Genomic DNA, 19,461 nt, shown 5'->3' on the forward strand with positions numbered 1-19,461 from the left:
ATGATAAAATACACATTTAGCCAAAATTACTGAGTTTACTTCTAGAACTGTACGTGTCAATATTTCAATATCAATCTGCAGAAACTTTGTGTATGAAGTGCGACATAGTAGCAGATGCAGTCAGAATGTAATATTTTAACAGTTGGATTTTAAAATGATTTATTTACATATTTACTTATATAACATAACATTCATTTATATAATATTTACTTTTTACTTTTAATATTTACTCGGATGTAAAATATGGTCTACAGAGAAGAAGAAAAAAGTGGAGTCTGGAAAAAGTCTGAACCCTGAAAACTTAAGGATCCAGATGTTGTCGCCTCGAAAAACCATAAAGGACAGTTTTTTGTGTTTGTGTCGAAAAATTATTTATTCACAGACGAACATTTGTAACAAAAAACCATGAGGAAAATCCCATTCTGCTGCCACGACAATACAACTCCACAGTTCACCCAAAGGTTCGACTAACCCATCAAAGAGCCTCACTGGGGCCGAAGGTTCTCCTGCATTCTGGCCTTCACTCGCACTGATCGCCGGCGTCTCCGCCCCCCGACGGTTCCCCCGCCGCCAGGTTCACGGCAGGAAGTGGACAAACCCCGGTGCCGGGGGCCTCCGGCCTCTTCGGGCCCTCGGTGCCTTCGCAGGGACTCGCGTCCCAGTTGCTGTAGGCCGGCCGCCCCTTGTGCAGGTTCTCGATGATCTGTGTGAAGTTATACACTTGCCGGGCCTTGGCGACGCTGCTCCCTTTGCTCTTCGTGTCCGACCTCGTCGCAGACTTTAACCCGCTTTCGTCTTCCTCCGCTTTCGGCTCTTCTGCGATCACCGGTGGGGCTTCTGGTGTCTCCTCCTCCTCCTCCTCTTCCTCCTCCTCCTCCTCCTCCTCCTCTTCTTCTGTACACTCTTCCTCTTCTTCACGTTGTGGACTCTCGTCTGAAACACCATTGTGTGTCGGAAAAACAAATATTTCTGCCCACAAAAAGAATAGTGAAACAAGCATCTTCTAGTCTCTGATCTAAGTGTGATTATAAAAAAAAGTCACAAAAACCCAGATTCTATTTCGGCGCACACAGAAGTGACATCTAAACGGAATTTAGAACGCTGATTTTTACAAAACGTGTCTTGTTTCAGAATCGCTTACTGTCTCCTTTAAGGTCATGTTGAAATGTTCTGTGAATCAATCATATTTTCATTTCAACAAAGTTTTGTGTTCGACAGTTTGTGCTATTCTAAATTCTGAAGCCATTTGACCCTTTTTTTTTTTTTTACTGCAGACAAACATCAGCTTCAAATATCAGTTTCAAACATCAGTTCCAAACATCAGTTTCAAATATAGGTGATCTGCCTCTCAGATTGGTAATAATCAATATCGGCCCTGAACAAGCCATATCGGTCAACCCCTTTATTATAATGTTTGGGGTCTTGAGTAGTTGGTGGATACATACCACTATGGTAAGTTCTATTTCTTTTAAACATGCATTGTACACATCTACATGCTAAGGTAGTTTGTGTGTTATTAAATATAATGCATATGTGGTGTTGGTCATGTGCTCACCTGCAGACACGTCACAATCCTCCGGGGGGCGCTCTTCTTCTGGAATGACTTCCACTGGAACCTCTGGCTTCTCAATTTCCAACGGCTCCTGCAGGCAGATGGTAACAACAACGAAACTCTTAGATAATTTAGATTACAAAACAAAAGAATGATATACATATAGATGTGAATGAGCAAAAGAAATGTCTTCAAATGAAACCCACAAATACAAAATGTTGGATCTGCTGCTGCTCCGGCTTCTCTTCCATCTCATCAGTTTGAACCATCTTGTTTTCCCTTCCTGCGAATCAGACAAAATGACAACAAAACCTTTTAATATTTTGTAGCCTATGAATATTCCTTGTTTTTCCTTTTTAAGAATCTGGGGAAGTAAATATGCTGTTTCTAGTTTTCACCGATGTCTGAAAACAAATATCTTGAAACAAACTTTTATTTGTGTGATTCTAATGTTTTTGTGGTGTCTAGTCTTGCATATGCTGGATAGAGTAGAACACTTCTTTTAAACCACGTGCACATGCTCAGGTAGGGTTTTGCGTGTTATTAAATACACAATGCATACGAGGCACTGATCAATTACTCACCTGCAGGCACGTCGAGGGGATTTGGATTTTCAATTTCCAACGACTCCTGCAGCAGATCGTGACGACAACAAGGAAAGACGCGCAGGCTTTATGAATATCAGGGCAAACTCTTGAATGATTTAGATTTTAAAAAACAAAATAATAAATGCGAGAAATACAGTTTTGAAAGAGCAACAACACCACGTGGATCACACACACCGCACTCTCTTCGATCTCATCCGTCTGAACCATCTTGCTCTCTGTGAATCAGACGTGCGACGAGTGACAACCAAACTTTTTTTTAAATTGTATTTTTCTAGCCTTTATTAATAATCAATATTCCCTGTGTACCTTTTTTGGCCTTTCTTTCTAGGAATCTGTGGAAGTAGATATTGTGTGTTTCAATTTTTCTCCCTCTGTCCTGCAGAAGGGGAAGAAGAAGGTGGAAAACACTGACCCAGACATTTTAACCCGCAGTTATTCTCCCACACAGATACAAGGGACAAGCGCGATAAGTTCTCAACAACAACCGGAGAAGCGTCTCGTTTCCCACTAACTTGGACTTCATGGGTGAGTTGAACTATGTGCTCTCGTAGGTGGCAGGAAACGCTCCTCTCGTCCGTGAGCTTCTTCTGCTCGGTGACTAGTTGGCGATTGAACGAGGTTTGGCACAAGTGGAGGTTCTTCTCCAAGTCCTGCGACACGGCAGGAGGAAATGGAACATACGTCATAATCTGCTTTCTGTACAGGCATGAACCCCAGGTGGTGGTTTGAGTTCTGGTGGTCTCCCCTCACACACCCATCACCGTCCATACCAGTATCCTCCTGTCCCTCTCCTCCAGCTCGGCGGTGGCCTGGTCCACCATGCAGGTGAGCTCCTCCCTCTCCAGCAGGTTGTGGTCGTGGCTCAGGACCTGCAGGTGCTGCAGATTGTCCTTCGTGTTGAGCAGCGTGTTCTCCGAGGCCTGCAGCTGCCGGCCCAGGCCGTCGCGGCAGGTGCGGGTGTCGCGCAGCAGCGCGCGCAGGACTCGCGCCTCGTTGCTGTGCTTGGAGGCGATCTGGGGGCGGGATGAGGTGAGCAGTTGGAAAAGAATGGGGAGGCAGATGAAAAAGAATTAATCAGTCAAAGAAAGAGAGATGAATGGATGAAAAGCGTTTGAAATTTGGGAGCAGGTGGAGAATGTGTGGTGCACACAGATGAAAGTCTCTGCACCAAAAGCTGTGATTTTTGTCGCTTCCCGTGCACAAAAAACTGCAAATCAAAAAAACTAAAAGGCAAATTAAAAAAACCGAAAACGACAAATCAAAAACAAAACAATCACAAAACACAACAGCAAATTAAAAAAAACCCAAAACAACAGCAAGTCAAAAAACACGGCCCTTTTTGCGTCCTGCGTCGTGATTTGCACTTCAGGGCCCCCGTAGGCGCCTGGACAGATAAACAAATGAAAAGAGCTGTGATTTGTGTCGCTTCCCGTGCGCACAATGATCTGTTTGACCAAGACTCCGACCTGCCCGAGCAGAGGAGATGCCCGACGGACAGAACCCGCCCACCCACCTCTGAAATGCTGCCCTCCAGGTCCTGGAAGCGCTGCAGTGCCACCGTGTGCCGCTGCTGGAGCCTCTTCAGCAGCTTGTTCTCGCTCTGCGCCTCCGTCAGCTGCTGCTGCAGCTCGCCCAGCTGGTTCTTCAGCTCCCTGACGCAGATCAGGTTGTCGGGCGGGACCCTCTGGGTCGACCCCTGCTGGGGCTTGATCGGAGGCAACTTCGGCTCTCGGCAGTCGACACTTTTTTTGCCTGAAGGGAAGCGGCGACGGAACCGGACGTTACCACTCGTGGTGGCATGAGTTAGAGCACATGCGTGAAATAAAATACCTTTCTTTCTCTCCGACCGTTCGGATGCTTGCAACTTGTTGGCAGTCTCGACCTCTGGGTTCCTGCAGTCGGCCTGGTCGTCGCTGTCGGAGGAGTATTGTGGGATGACGCAGCCGCAGCTCCCTTTGGAGGGGGTGGACCAGCGGGAGGTGTCGGTGCTGCCGCCCGCAGCAGCAGCAGCGGTGGCGGCGGCGGCATCATCATCATCATCATCCTCCTTCTGCTTCCCGGACGAGACCTGCTGCATCGGCCTCTGCTGCCGCACGCTCTTCACTTCTTTCACTGGCTCCTTCTTTCTGACGGAAAGAAAGAAATACGTTTAAAAAAAAAAAGGAACATACAAAACAGGAAAACATACGGAGGCACGTGCGTCTGAGGCCGAGGGACACGATGAGAACGAGCTCGGTCATTGGTTCACTGCTTGCGCATGGAATTCAAAAGATGGCCGACAACTGACGTACCATCTCACGTGTTTATGTCCCTGATTTGACACTTTTAAAGCATTGTTTGATTTGGTGAGGGTCGGGGTTCGTTGACTTGAACAACGTCCAACGAGAACTTTGGTTGGTGATCAAACGAATAGTCACGACATCTACCGCCCTTCTTTCGCTTTTCCCCCGCTACATTATTAATATCTGCCACTGTTGGACAGTAACGAAGTACATTTACTTAAGTACTCTACAGTTTGGAGTATTTGTACTTTACTTGAGTATTGTTTTGGTTTTTTTTAGGGAAACTTTTTACTTTGACTACGCTACATTTGAAAGTCAAATATTGTACTTTTGACTCCACTACATTTCTACGAGGGCTTGTTACTCGTTACATTTGCGTTGAAGTCAAAACTCCATAAACGAGGCTTCCCCACCACATCATCCAGGGCCGTACCTCAGTTCTGTGTTTGAAAAGTTATATCTACAGACAAAAATGTACTTTGAATACTGAAGTATTTTTTAAAAAGCAGGTACTCCTGTACAGCAACTTTCACTTTTATTGGAGTAATATTTGCCCCAGAGTAGCTACATTTTTACTCAAGTAATGGAGTTGTGTACTTTGTCAGAGGACAAAGGGAAAACTCCGGAGCAGAAGGTGCCGATAACGCGTCTGTTACGCTGGCTGCCAAAGACAAAGAAGAGCGTACAACCAATCACGTTGGGATCTCTTCTCTTATCTGGTTTTGGCCTCAACCGTGGCTCCACATAAGCCTTAATGTGGCCGCAGAGAAAATCAAAATGAGTTTGAGGAACATCTTCCTATTGATATATAGTATAAAAAGTGAACATGTAGCGAGTAGCCGACACTACGGAGGCCCTGAGGTGCAAATCGCAATGTGTTTTTTTTTTTATTTGTTGCGTTTTCCTGTTTGTCGTTGTGATTTGCACTTCAGGGCCTCCGTACTACACACTTTGTTTGGAACAAATCTGTTCATAGAGATTCCTGACAAAGCTTTTTTTATTCCTAAAACTTTCATCTTTAGTCACTGCATTCTCGTTCAAAGTCGACCGGGTTGACAATCTCTGACGATCTCTGAAGAAATGAGAGCATCCAACCTTCCTCTTCCCGTTGAGAGGAGATTTCTCTTCTTGCTCACTACTGAAGAAGAACACTTGTCATTTCCACTTGAGCCGCTTGCATCCATGTTGTAAACACTACATACTACATACTACATGCTACTTATGTACACGACAGTGGCGGTTTCTGCCGGTGCACTTGAACGTCGCCGTACCATGTCATGTCATGTACAATGACAATAAAGGAATCTTTAACATCTTTGATCTTTAAAGGCCCTTTGACGGTTGTCATGGTAACAAGTGGACCAATTGATTAAAGCTTCAAACCAAAGTTTGGCGAAAAAAACAACCAAACACTCAAGTTGAAATCCGTGAAAAATAAAGGCTAAAATGCTAAATGCAGATTATCATTAAGTTTCTAGACATAAACTTTTGTGATAGTGAATCCCGTGAATCTAAACGGGCATTGTTCCAGTTTCACAGCAAACCTCTGGTGAATCTCATTTAAAAAAAAATGAAAAAAACGAGTTCCCATTTTGTGGCCGGATCCTAATAACCGAGGACCCTCCACAGGTCCGAGGGCCGGCGTTTGGACACCAACACTCTCGCAGTCTCTACTTGCCGCTGGTCAGTTGCTATTTCGGTCCATATATGAACTCAGCAAGAGGCTGCCGAGGGGAGACGAGCCTTCCCGGTGGTGGGGCCCCCGGCGGCGACCGACAGCTCCCGGTGCCAATCAGGCCGCGCTGCGCTGCGCCCCCCGGGGGCCAACCCACCAATCCTGCTCTGACGGGGCCCGGAGACCCGAAATAGCCTCTCAGCAGCAGTGTGTGTGTGTGTGTGTGTGCGTGAGAGAGATCTATTAATAGAGTTAGGGCCGCCTGCTCCTTTAAGAGTCTCCTGCCTGTTGCGCACTCCGCAGAATAAATTGGGTGAAATAATGGTGATCAGAGTTTTCCTCGCTTCCTCATCGGGATCCACTGCGGTAAGATTCACCGACTCCTCCTCCTCCTCTTCCTCTTCCTCCTCCTCCTCCTCCTCCTCACGTCGAACACTGAAACTTTGTCCTTTATGAAAACTTCTCCACGAACCAGAACTCTTCTCTCCGACTCGTGCGCGTCAGACGAGCCTCGGGATGAAAGTCTCCCTCCTGCGATCGAGATCTTCTCTGTGGCTCATTCTTTCGTTCTGTTTGTTCGTGTTTCGATTCATGCACGAGCCTCAGATTAATAATCCGGCAGGTTCAGTTCATGGAGATCATTCACTCCTCGAACCCAAACCTCGGGTCACGGATCAGACGCACCCGCTGCTGGAGGTTATTTTTGCTCCTTCGTTCCACTTGTGAGCAGTTAGTTTGTTCAGATGAACACACACACACACACACACACACACACACACACACACACACACACACAGACACATAGACACAGACAGACACAGACACACACACACACACACACAGACACACACACACACACACACACACACACACACACACACACACAGACACACACTACTTTAGGACAGAGCTGAATAAGCAGCCTGGTCTGAGGGGGGGGGGGGGGGCATGGCCATGGGGGGCATGGTCATGGGGGGACTTGCACATGGGGGGCATGGTCATTGGGGGGACATGGTCATTGGGGGGACATGGGGGGCATGGTCATTGGGGGGACATGGGGGGACATGGTCATGGGGGGACATGGTCATTGGGGGGGACATGGTCATGGGGGGGACATGGTCATGGGGGATATGGTCATGGGGGGACATGGTCATGGGGGGGACATGGTCATGGGGGATATGGTCATGGGGGGACATGGTCATTGGGGGGGACATGGTCATGGGGGACATGGTCATTCGGGGGGGACATGGTCATGGGGGGCATGGTCATGGGGGACATGGTCATGGGGGGGACATGGTCATGGGGGGACATGGTCATTGGGGGGGGCATGGTCATTGGGGGGGACATGGTCATGGGGGGACATGGTCATTGGGGGGGGGCATGGTCATTGGGGGGGACATGGTCATGGGGGCCCCACTTGTTGTTTCTTCTGGATTTGCATGTTTGCAGAGCTTCTCTGAGTTTGTACTGTGGAAATGCGAAACCTCCCCCGACTGACTTTAGACACTGTCTTTTTCAATCTGTAGGTTATTATTATTTTTATTAGAGTATAATTTTGTCAGAAACTAGTGAAAAGTTGACCATCACAAACATATTTAAATTCCAGAGAAAAGCAGTATATGATCTATGGAGCTGCGACTAACGATTATAATCATCATCGATTAATCTGTCGTTTACTTTCTCCATTTATCGATTAGTTGATTGAGCCGACCGATATGGATTTTTGGGTGTACAAGATTTCCGATACTGATATATCGGCCGATATATAAATATACTGTGTACATGTGTGTGTGTGTGTGTGTGTATATATATAAAATCTGTCAATGATTCCAAAGATTTTGTCATCAAACCTTTATGAAAAATTTGTGAAATTGAGGCTTGTTATTTTAGTTTAACCATAAAAAAAGGAAAACACAAAAATATGGAACTCGAATTAAGAAAATAAACATAGTTTATCTGACGTAAAACGTAAACATTAATGCACATTGTAGAGCTGGTCGGGGTGTAAACTTATCGACATATGGATGTTCCTGATTTGACCCCACCGCGTCGCTTCTCCTCACAGAAACAGCATCAGAGTGCTGGAACGTTTCCATCATCTTTGAGAATCCGGGATTTCCATCGTCTTTATTTGACATGGTGTTCTCTATTTGTTCTGGCCCAGATCAAGAAGAAGCAGCAGGATGTGGTGGCCTTCCTGGAGGCCCTCAAGGTCGAGTACGACCCGCTGGACATCGCCTGCAACGAGGAGAACCGCATGTGGATGAGGGAGAACGTCCCCGAGGAGAAGAAGCCGGCCAACGGCATCCCGCTGCCGCCGCAGATCTTCAACGAAGAGAGCTACTGCGGGGTGAGGAGGACGTTCACGCGTCCTGCACTGGAGCGGAGACAGTGAATCGACTACTTGATTAATCTATTACTTCTATAACTATTTTGATAATCGATTAAAGTCAAAAGTCTCTGATTTCAGCTTCTTAAATGTGAATATTTTCTGGTTTCTCTGCTCCTCTGTGACAGTGAACTGAATATCTTGTGTGGACGAAAACAAAACATCATGTTGGAGTTTTGTGAAACACAATCGACATTTTTCACCAATCTATTAATGGATTAATAGAGAGAATAATCGACAGGTTCTATTTCCTTTACACTTGGCTCCAGATGTTATTCCCAAATGTAGGGAAACTGCAGAATAGAACAGAATTTACACAAGCTTTAATTTGGACCATAATGCATCTGTGAGGATTACTAAATGACGTTTTCCTTATCTTTTTTCCTCATAATTTTCTCATATTTTCTCATATTTTCACGCAGGACTACGAAACTTTCTTCGACGCCAAGGAGGACAACTCGGTGTACGCCTTCCTGGGGCTGGCTCCTCCCCCCGGCTCAAAGGTTGGAACTATTTTACTTCAATTAAATAAATAAAACAAATAGTCGTAATTTATTTATGCTCCCATTTGCCAGGTTGTAAAATGTGCTGTGGTGGGACGGCGTCAATCAAATATTGGCATCGACATTTCAACTGCTCGTGTTTAGACCTTCTGCATCTTATTCTCGAGTCTGGCTGTTATTGATGTTGTGTGACGTCATGACATTAGAACCTTGGTAGATGAAGATGTTGTCAGTCATTTTTTAACTGCTAGAACAATCAAAAATATTCATATTTAACGATTAGTTCGGTTGATTCGACACCTAACTGTCTAAGACGATTCGACAAAAATCCCATCCCTCATTGCTGAGCAATAAATCGACTTCATCATATCAATAAATCATCAGAGTATAGAAAGACTTCAAAGTCCTGCAAAGGATTATGAGTTAGCACATTCCTGCACATAAAAGTAAAGTTTTTATAATTCTGTCATACACAACGCCCACATTGACATAAACAGATTCAAACCAGAACCAGAACTCTGCATGAGACTATTTTAAGCAATAGAGTCCAAAAAACAGATTCCACATCTTGCAGCATCGTGTTGTCAGAACTTAATGTCAACAACAAAATGATTGAATAGCTGATAGAGCACGTCACATTTTAACTGTAGCCTGCTGCGTGAATCCAGCTCCTCTTCCCTTTTGATATCGGCTCTTATGAGACGAGGTCAGTTTCTTTGAACACATCAACAATCAAAAATCAAATTCAAAGCCATTACAGTGTCGGAGGATCTGTACACTCAACACATTTCAGGGTTCTATCAGGCCATTTCAAGAACAATATTGTACGCAAATGGAATATGTCCGTAGATATCATGTTGAAATAGAAAAAGAAAAGGATGCTTTTACTTTTCAAGGAGACCGTTTCTGTCGGTCAGTATTCAGAGCGGCTGTAACTTGGGAGCGGATCTTTGTGCCACGCGCTTGTTTTGTCGACGCAGGAAGCGGCGCGGGCGGACGAGACCTCGCACGGCGTGGAGAACGGGAACCACGCGGAGGGAAACCTGGATGACTCCACAGTAAAGACACGGCTTCCTTCCTCTTCCCCTCGTGTTTCGTTCTGTCCTTTTCTCCGTGTCTCACTCTCACCTGTTTCCTTTCTCCATCCAGTGTCACGTCGCAAAACTTCCCTCCCGTCCAAACGTGTCCACTTTGAACGGACTCTCTTCATTTAACTAACGTGTTGCTGTTGTGCACGGCTCAAACATTCTTAACTTCACAGTAACAAAATATGGAGTCGTCATAATATCACCGTATGTTTTGACGCATCATCTTCCTTCATGTTTCATTTGTGTGGTTTGCGTTGTGAAATTTCATGTTTGGTTGTTATGGTTTTGTCAGAATCATATTTCCTGATCCAACTTTTCTAACATTTTTCCTCCCAAAAGAAAATTATTTTTGTCCATAGTTTCGTCACAGCTGTAGTCCAAATCTGAAGATACCGATGAACATATTGACATCATTCACTTCCTGCATTAACTCTCCATCTTTACAATGGAACACTACATTATATTTCATAAGTCGGGTCCATGAACAAACATTCCCATGCGTTGCGTGGCAGGATACTGACATGGCTGCAAAATGATGAATCACAGATTTTCTACTTGGGGTTGTAAAGTCGCTGAAGGAGAATTAATGGATTTATTGTTGTTTTTCATTTTTCATATTTAATATTTTTGTCTCATATTGACCGCGGGAACAGTTCCACGCTCATTTGCTCGTCTGTGAGCGAAGTGCGAACCACTGAGGCTTGTTGTGATCTTCTCATCCAACTCTGAGAAAGTCAATTAGTTTATTAGCCGTAACGTTGAACTATTCCTTTAAGGCCCTGATGATTCTCACCTGTGACAAATTCATGATGCATCCTTCAGATTTCTCGTCCAGATCCACTGACACTCCGTCCGTCACCTCCTCTCCCTCCCGCCTCCGCGTTCCTGCCGCAGTTCACTAACACCGACGTTTTCGTCTTCATCTTCGTCTTCATTTAGTCGTTGATCACCACTTGTTGTTTTCACCTCCCAAATAAGGAGGTTCCAGTGGAGGAGCGTAACGGGAACACTCACCACGACGACGAGGAGGAGGAGGAGGAGGAGGGGGAGGGAGATGATGAGGAAGCCGCGGAAGACGAAACGGCCGGAGACGAGGAGGCGGCGGCGGCGGCGGCGGTAGAAGAAACAGACGAGGTCACCGTAATTGCCACTTAACTAGAATCCAACCTCCCTTGGTTTGCCCCCTCCCTCCACTTCCTGAATGTCTTTCACCTGAACTTTCCCTTGTCAATGTCGTCCTTTTCCCTCCACGTCAATGGGTTTTTTCCTCCTCTTGTTCTGCATCTCGTCCTCCTCGAGTCTCTGTGTCCGGATTCGGTCGCCCACTAACTCCCGACGTGCGACATTCCCCCCGGTCGCCGTCGTGTTCCCCTTCGTCCCTCCGGCTCCACTGGAAAATTCCACCTCTCTGTCACTGCGACCTTTTTTTTTGAAAGATGTGCCTCTGTGTGTTTGGAGTCTCTGTCGCGGCCGCGTCACGTTTCACCTGCGACCCCGTGGCCCCGACCACTCGGCCTGATCTGTGAACGTCGCCGTGGTGATCCTCTCTGACGCCGTCTCGTCTCCTCTTTCATCAGGCCCACGGAGAGGAGGAGGAGGAGGACGAGGAGCAGGAGGAGGAGGAACTGGTGAGTCCGTCTACAGTTGTACGATCTCACTGAGTCAGAAAGCCCGTGAGAGGCTGTTGCAGTGAACCTCTGGTCCCGTCTGTGTTGAACAGGAGGACGTCACAGAGGACGCTCACTAACCGACTCTTTCCCTCCTCAGCGTTAGTGGCGGCCGGTCGTCAGCGGTCGCGTCTGCGCGACAGATCCGTGATCGCTGTGATAATCCTCACGAACGCCCGCTGATCTCTGAGGAGTTTCTGTTCACTGTCTCGTTTCCAAGTGGCACCTGAAAACCTGGATATCGCCAAACGGTTTATTTTCCCGTCGCAGTGGTCTCACTTTCTTTTCTTTTCCCTCACAAATGTAACGAACGGTCTTGATTCAATGTCACCTTGGAGGGGCGGTGAGCGAGTCGCAGCTAGTGTTAACCGTACTGTATTGAAACTGTTCCTGCCCCTTTAACTCGCGTGTCTCTGGCAGAAAGTGTGTCTTGACTTCATGGCCGGCCTTTTCTTGTTCGTTTTTTCTCTCCTAGGCTACGTGTCACCTACGTTCTCCTCTGTAGCTCGTGTCCGTCTGGGATCTGAGTTTTGCAGCAGACTCCAAAGCGAGCATCTATTTTTTTTTTATTTAGCATTTCAATAATGTCTTTTCCTTTAATTCGGGCAAAAAAAAAAAAAAAATTCTGTGGAAAATATTAAGAATAAAAAACCGGTGCATTAAACACCTTTTGAAAAAGAAATCTATGACAAGAACAGTTTGGCTAATACACAATTACTATTAATGCACAAAAATCAAGTTTATATTGCGATAGACACACACACACACACACACACACAGCCTTTGACCCCGTCTTTGCCCTTGTGTCCATCTCTTGGTTCTGCCCCCTGCAGGAGGAAGAGGAATTGCAGTCAGAGGTAAACTGAGCGTCTGCGTCCTTCAACCTTTCTCTCCATCACTCTCCTCCATATCACGTTTTGTTTTTCAATAATCCATCCTGATTTTTCCCTCTCTTTCTAACATCCTGTTCCGCGTCTCTTCCCAGTTCTGTTGCCGCTCCCTGACAACCTCCACCATCCCATAGTTTCTGTGTTTTTCAATCTGCATGTCTGTGGTGCTCTCTTGCTCCCCACGCAGCTGCTGACCTGCTCTCTGTTATTCTCTATAGGAGGAAGAAGAGCTGCGACAGCTTGAGGTAGATTCACCTGATATTTATATATATATATATATATATCATTTTTGCTCCCAGCCTCCCTCATGTCTTTTTCCTGTCTCGCCGAGAAACATTCCAGAAGGTCACAGAGTGATGAAACTATGACCTCCAGTGGTTGTTATGGGGAAATTGCCAGTAAAAGAATCATAATAATTATGGAATAATAACGTGATTTAATTCCTAAAGTAAAAGTCCCTCACTTGTGTTACATTAGTTTCCCTCTGTTAAGGTGCTTCATGACCCACGATCTACTTTCACATTCACATGAGCTCAAGTGCATGTGGACGTACACTCACATCCTACAGTACGCATACTGTATATCATGTTATGATATACAGTACAAATACTGTATATCGTGTTATGATATACAGTACAAATACTGTATATCATGTTATGATATACAGTATTTGTACTGTATATCATGTTATGATATACAGTATTTGTACTGTATATCATGTTATGATATACAGTACAAATACTGTATATCGTAACATGATATACAGTACATATACTGTATACATGTTATCTGTATACATTTTATGATATACAGTACGTATACTGTATACATGTTATGATATGCAGTACGTATACTGTATACCATGTTATGATATACAGTACAAATACTGTATATTGTGTTATGATATACAGTACAAATACTGTATACCATGTTATGATATGCAGTACGTATACTGTATACCATGTTATGATATGCAGTATGTATACTGTATACCATGTTATGATATGCAGTACGTATACTGTATACCATGTTATGATATACATCGCTCCTCTGATGGGATTTGATGGACCAGAGGAGTTTGACTTTATTCTCAACATTCTGACGTTCTGAAAAAAAGAAAAAAATCTTCCTCTGATTTGATTTGAATTTATTCTCCACATAATTCTCGAAATGCAATCGCCCCCCCCTCCCCCCTCAGACCTGGCCCCAGAACTCTTCCATACGGTGTCACTTTGAACTACTCTTCACACGGTCGATCATAATCCACCTCCACTTCCGTTCGTGCATATTTAATCAGCAGCAGTCGGTTGTGTAGGGATGCTCCTTCCTCTCGGGCCTCAGAAACAGGAAGTGCTTCCCTCTACCTGAACCTATTGAGCCCTCACGCCACATTGAGCTCCGATGACGGCCGCTCGCACGATTCTGTCCTCGGCCACGTCAGACACTTTCCACGCCCAAACTCAGGATCAGCCTCGGTTAATGCGGTTATTGATGTCACAGATCTTGGTCTCAGCATCTCGTTGACACGACATTCCAGCCTCTGCCCGATCAATTCACCGCTTCGCTGCTTGGCCTCGTCTTCCCTCTGTCCTTTTCTTCCCACTCTCCCTCCGCTCTTGGCGTTCTTTCCTTGCAGGAGCGAGACGGACAAGGCAGCGAGCTGTGTGTGTGTGTGTGTGTGTGTGTGTGTGTGTGTGTGTGTGTGTGTGTGTGTGTGTGTGTGTGTGTGTGTGTGTGTGTGTGTGTGTGTGTGTGTGTGTGTGTGTGTGTGTGTGTGTGTGTGTGAGAGAGTTGCTTCTTCTCCCATAGAGAAGACTGCTGGTGGGCCGCATGACGAATGTGACAGTGTTCAACTACAACGTACAGTCGGTGGGGGATGGAGGGGGGGGGGGGGGGGGGGGCGGGGGGGTCAGGGGAGGTTAACAGAGGTCGTCTGTCTGTCAGAACTTACACTAAACACCAACTGGTTTAATCTTCCACAGGACGAGGAGGAGGCCGAAGTACAAGAGGTACGACCGCGTCTCGCTCCGTCCGTGTTTTGCACGTCCGTCTGTCCGTGTGTGTGTGTGTGTGTGTGTGTGTGTGTGTGTGTGTGTGTGTGTGTGTGTGTGTGTGTGTGTGTGTGTGTGTGTGTGTGTGTGTGTGTGTGTGTGTGTGTGTGTGTGTGTGTGTGTGTGTGTGTGTGTGTGTGTGCGTGCGTGCGTGTGTGTGTGTGTGTGTGCGAGTGAATCACAGCTGGATTCAGAACTAGTTTGCATGATGTGATCAGGAACAAAGACGTCTTACTCAGGGACGACGCCTCACGGTGGAAACATTCAAATTATCTGTGAGCGGCCAAGACAGGTTATCTCCTTTGGTTTTGTTTTGATGCTTTTAGAAAAAGGTGGAACGTTTTTCTGTCGCGTTGTTCGTCTCCACCTGCGTCCGCATGAGCACGTTGTCCTTTTCTGTTCATTCTTTGAAAAATGAAAAGAAAGAAGTGATGAGTTTTGATCTTTTACTCAAAGTGGATGTGACAAGTTCAAAGGAGAAGAATAGATGACGACGACGTCGCGACGGAACAGTGATTTTGCTTAAATACAACGAAACGTTGACTTATTGTTGTTCATGAAAACATAATCGAACCTCTCCAGCAGCATGTCCCTCTCGTCTCGTCGGCAGGTTCCTTCCGTTCTCTCCTTCCTGCTGTCGTGGGCGTTTTTTAACGGCTCTTCTCTCGGGATCCCTCTTCCATTTTTAACCCACCGCCGCCTCACAAGCGGGCTGCACGGGGGCGTAGTGGTCAGCACCTTCGCCTCACAGCAAGAAGCTTCTGGGTTCGAGTCCCGGCTCAAACCGACCAGGGCCTTTCTGTGTGGAGTTTGCATGTTCTCCCCGTGTGTGCGTGGGTTCTGTCCAGGTTCTCCAGCTTCCTCTTGACCGTAGGTGTGAATGTGAGAGTGAATGGTTGTCCGTCTCTGTATGTGGCCCTGTGATAGGCTGGCGACCTGTCCAGGGTGAACCCCGCCTCTCGCCCAATGTCAGCTGGGATTGGCTCCACCCCCCCGCGACCCTTAAATGGATAAAGCGGTAGACGATGGATGGATGCCTCACAAGCACTAATACGTGACGCCCCCCCCCTCACCTCTTTCTTCCTTTCTTTGTCTTAATGTGTCAAAGGAAGAAGAGGAAGACGTGGAAGAGACACAGGTACTATGACAGTGTGCAGAGAGAAATCCACTTGCTGCCTCCTGTGCTCCGCCTGCAACAAGTATCGATCCACTCTTAGTTTGGTTTTTTTTTAGATGGTGGATTTGCGTGGGAGACGCAGTCACGTTAATAGAACATCGCTGCTGCGAGTCGAGATGTCAAGATTTATTGGATTCAACCGCCTCAGTGGAGGAGGCGGAGAAAAACTCTCCACTGCCTCTTTGAATCTTTTTTTTTTTTTTAATTCCCCAAAATTCTGGAGAGATCTGATCCTGGTCGACGAGATGAAGGAGCTGAGAGCAAAACTGATTTTTTTTTAAAATTCATTATGCTAATCTTATACATATCCTATTGACTCTTGTAAATTCATTCACGTTTATTTCTTTCCAACAGGAGGAAGAGGCCGAGTAGTTGAAGCCTGATGACGTGGATGATGTCGGTTTACTTCTGTCCAGGTAAAAAAATAAATATATATATATATTTTTTTTCTTTCACTGAGGTAATGTTTTAATGCTTCTGCTTCACCACTAGAGGGCAGTGTGACATTATGTGAACTGGTTGCAAACGTCACCGGTGTTGGCATTTATGTAACCAGATTAATTTGAAGAAAATATATAAACCTGTATTACAACGACAATTCCTCAGCCGGTCTGCTTCATCTACAATGTATTATGAAGCAGCAGTATTAATATTCATTAAATATAACTTGATCTGTAAGTTATCCTCCTGTGCGGTACATCCTATATCCTGTGCAATACATATGCAAATATACCTGCACTATGTATAAATGTATATACATCGTTTTTTTCCTCTATTTATTGTATATTTTTGCTACATTAGTGATATATTCACCTCTCTTCCTGATGCTGCTGCTGTAACAAGCCAATTTCCGCGGCGTTGTGATAAATGAGTTCTCATCTCATCTCATCTCGTCCTATAGGCTTAATATTTTTGCCTTTACATATAAGTCTCATAAACTCTCCTCCCACTCCTGTTTGATTGTCTTTCTGTTTTTTTCCGTTGACATGCTCCTTATTAAGGAGTTCCGTCGGACGAAACCAGTTAATGCAGCAGTTCAATTTAAAAAGGGATTTTCCACCTCGGCCTCAGTCTGCAGCCAGCAGCTCCAGTGAGCAAGTGCAGTGCAGTACTGTACGGTAAAGTGCAGTACTGTACGGTAAAGTGCAGTACTGTATGGTATAGTGCAGTACTGTAAGGTAAAGTGCAGTACTGTACGGTAAAGTGCAGTACTGTAAGGTAAAGTGCAGTACTGTACGGTAAAGTGCAGTACTGTACGGTAAAGTGCAGTACTGTACGGTAAAGTGCAGTACTGTATGGTATAGTGCAGTACTGTAAGGTAAAGTGCAGTACTGTACGGTAAAGTGCAGTACTGTAAGGTAAAGTGCAGTACTGTACGGTAAAGTGCAGTACTGTAAGGTAAAGTGCAGTACTGTACGGTAAAGTGCAGTATAGTGCCTGGGGATCATTTGGAACTAAAACATAAAAACATCTCACAGTTTTTATTCCTCTGAAGCAGCGATGATGATGATGATAATAATGATAATAATGATAATCCTAATCTTCAAAGCCTGTCGTTTAGCTCCTCCTCTCACATCGGGGCATCTCTGATCCCTCCCTCCTCCCCCCTCCCCTCCTCCCTCTCTCCCTCTCTCCCTCTCTCCCTCTCTCCCCCCCCCCCCTCCCCTCCTCCCCTCCGCCCTCCTCCCCTCCCCTCCTCCCTCCTTCCCTCCTCCCTCTCTCCCTCTCTCCCTCTCTCCCTCTCTCCCCCCCCCCCTCCCCCCTCCCCTCCGCCCTCCTCCCCTCCCCTCCTCCCTCCTTCCCTCCTCCCTCCTCCCCCCTCCCCCCTCCCCTCCTCCCCTCCGCCCTCCTCCCTCTCTCCCTCCATCCTCCTCCCTCTCTCCCTCTCTCCCTCCCCCCTCCCCTCCTCCCCCCTCCCGTCTCCCAGCCCCTGCGAGCTGGTGTCACGCCTCATTAGGAGGAAGCTGCTAAGCGAGCTCCACATGTGCCCGCGGAGGAGTGGGCGCGCTGGGTGGCAGCGCCACGGCCGCGGTGGCTCACAACTGAGAAGTGTGTGACCTCTTGTTTTTTTTCTTCTTCTGTTTCAGCCCCGGGAGGAGGAGCCTCCTGCTCCGTCTCTCGCCATAAACCCCCCTGACGCATGACATCCTCCGTCAGCTCCCCCCCCCCCCCCCCCCCCCACTGGACCCCACTGGAAACCACCGGTCATGTGCCTGAAGGCCCCTTCCCCCCGTTTTGACTTCATTTTTATAAGTTGCGCGTTCAAAGTCAGACTGTCATGAAAATGGGTTACTCATTTTGTGATGGGTAGCTTTTGTAAAAATATGCTCCCACAGTTCATTTTGTGAAATTCAAACCTATTTCTCATGTTTCACTTTTTAGAGATTCTTTTTTTCTAACACAAAGAGGTCGTGACCTTCTCAAAACAACGACGACGCCAGCGACCTCTGCCCTTTCAGATCCACAGGTTCATCGTTCTGTACTTGTATTACACTGCGATGCCTTGTGAACGCGTTCCGTCGACTGAATGTGACACTTCTTGCTTCTGACGGCCACACGAGGAAGAAAGATACGCACATGCTGCAAGATTGCAAAAAACTACTCGGCCACCGCTCCATTGACTCGTGTCCATCGCTGCTCCAATCGATGCACTTTGTTGAATAAAGAGTGAAACATGTGACTCAAGACTCGGATGCAGTTGAAATTGCAATAACGTAGACTGGTTTGAAAAAAACACAACAACAACAAGCTGCTGTTCCATTTAGTTTTATTTAAAACTCTTTTGTTGACACATATTTATAAATCAATGGAGCATTGTGCCGATGGAGCGGCGTGCGGGCCAACAGGAAAGAAAAGGCCTCGTCCCCGGAGAGTCCGGGTTGGAGAACAAACAAAGTTATTATTATGACATGAGGTTACTGCAGTTATCTTACTGTAGCATCTAAGCATTGTTAATATGATGAAATATAGCTCCTTGTGTATTCAGGAACCAGGAATAAGAACCGAAAGAATTTGATCTTTGTTCTTCAAACGAGGTTCGAGACGCAAACAGAAGAGCAGTGGTGGAGGAACAAGTACTCTGATCCTTTACTGAGGTAAAAGTACACAAAGTATTAACAGCAAAATGTACTAATAATGTATCAAAAGTAAATATACTCATTATGCAGAATGAGGTCGAGTCCTCAATCCAAGGGCTCATGAGATTATAAAAGGAAAGAAGAAGACACGGACAAGAGGCGCCAACTCCACACCAGGGTTGGGTAGTAACAGATTACATGTAATCTGGATTACGTCATCAGATTACGAAAAATAAGTAACTCTAATCAGACGAGATAATATTTGAAAAATGTGTAATCAGACTATAGTTACACTGTCAAGGATTACTTGATTACATTTTGATTATGTCTTTTAAATATGGCAAGTTTAAAAATCATGATAATATATATATATATATCAATATTTATATCAATATTTATATATAATTATCCAATGCTGAACATGCTAAATGCATTTTATTTGCCTTGAAAATGTTTTCGATGTTTAGAGAGATTTAAAAAATTTAAATGTGGTTGCGTCCAT

General features: G+C 45.8%; 2 protein-coding genes across 27 annotated transcripts; one reads left to right on the top strand and one right to left on the bottom strand.

Annotated features, from left to right (window-relative positions):
* Window positions 1–345: 345 nt before the first annotated feature.
* On the bottom strand, window positions 346–6,845 carry LOC118296302 (lebercilin-like protein). 6 transcript variants are annotated; one of them, XM_035621803.2, is made up of 11 exons: window positions 6,590–6,845; window positions 3,991–4,282; window positions 3,674–3,912; window positions 2,931–3,173; window positions 2,673–2,810; window positions 2,467–2,536; window positions 2,335–2,375; window positions 2,137–2,182; window positions 1,759–1,835; window positions 1,556–1,643; window positions 346–969 (listed from the first exon to the last, which is right to left on the bottom strand). In XM_035621803.2, the coding sequence occupies exons 2-11, from the start codon at window positions 4,235–4,237 to the stop codon at window positions 521–523; spliced, it is 1,638 nt and encodes a 545-aa protein (XP_035477696.2). In that variant the 5' UTR covers window positions 4,238–4,282; window positions 6,590–6,845; the 3' UTR covers window positions 346–520. The 6 variants fall into 6 exon arrangements, with proteins under 6 accessions (XP_035477696.2, XP_035477698.2, XP_035477695.2 ...); XM_035621805.2 differs by having other exon boundaries at window positions 3,991–4,286; XM_035621802.2 differs by lacking the exon at window positions 6,590–6,845 and adding an exon at window positions 6,121–6,254.
* On the top strand, window positions 5,988–18,562 carry sh3bgr (SH3 domain binding glutamate-rich protein). Of its 21 annotated transcripts, none has more exons than XM_035621816.2 (9): window positions 6,351–6,483; window positions 8,282–8,467; window positions 8,929–9,009; window positions 9,990–10,067; window positions 11,076–11,231; window positions 11,675–11,725; window positions 12,873–12,899; window positions 16,237–16,298; window positions 17,970–18,562. In XM_035621816.2, exons 1-8 carry the CDS (start codon window positions 6,439–6,441, stop codon window positions 16,252–16,254), a joined length of 642 nt encoding a protein of 213 aa, XP_035477709.2. In that variant the 5' UTR covers window positions 6,351–6,438; the 3' UTR covers window positions 16,255–16,298; window positions 17,970–18,562. The 21 variants fall into 21 exon arrangements, 20 of the variants coding, with proteins under 20 accessions (XP_047191361.1, XP_035477709.2, XP_035477708.2 ...); XM_035621815.2 differs by lacking the exon at window positions 12,873–12,899 and adding an exon at window positions 14,637–14,663; XM_035621817.2 differs by lacking the exon at window positions 11,675–11,725 and adding an exon at window positions 14,637–14,663.
* Window positions 18,563–19,461: the final 899 nt, after the last annotated feature.

The sequence above is a fragment of the Scophthalmus maximus genome, chromosome 11 (genome assembly GCF_022379125.1).
Source record: "Scophthalmus maximus strain ysfricsl-2021 chromosome 11, ASM2237912v1, whole genome shotgun sequence".
NCBI lineage: Eukaryota > Metazoa > Chordata > Actinopteri > Pleuronectiformes > Scophthalmidae > Scophthalmus > Scophthalmus maximus.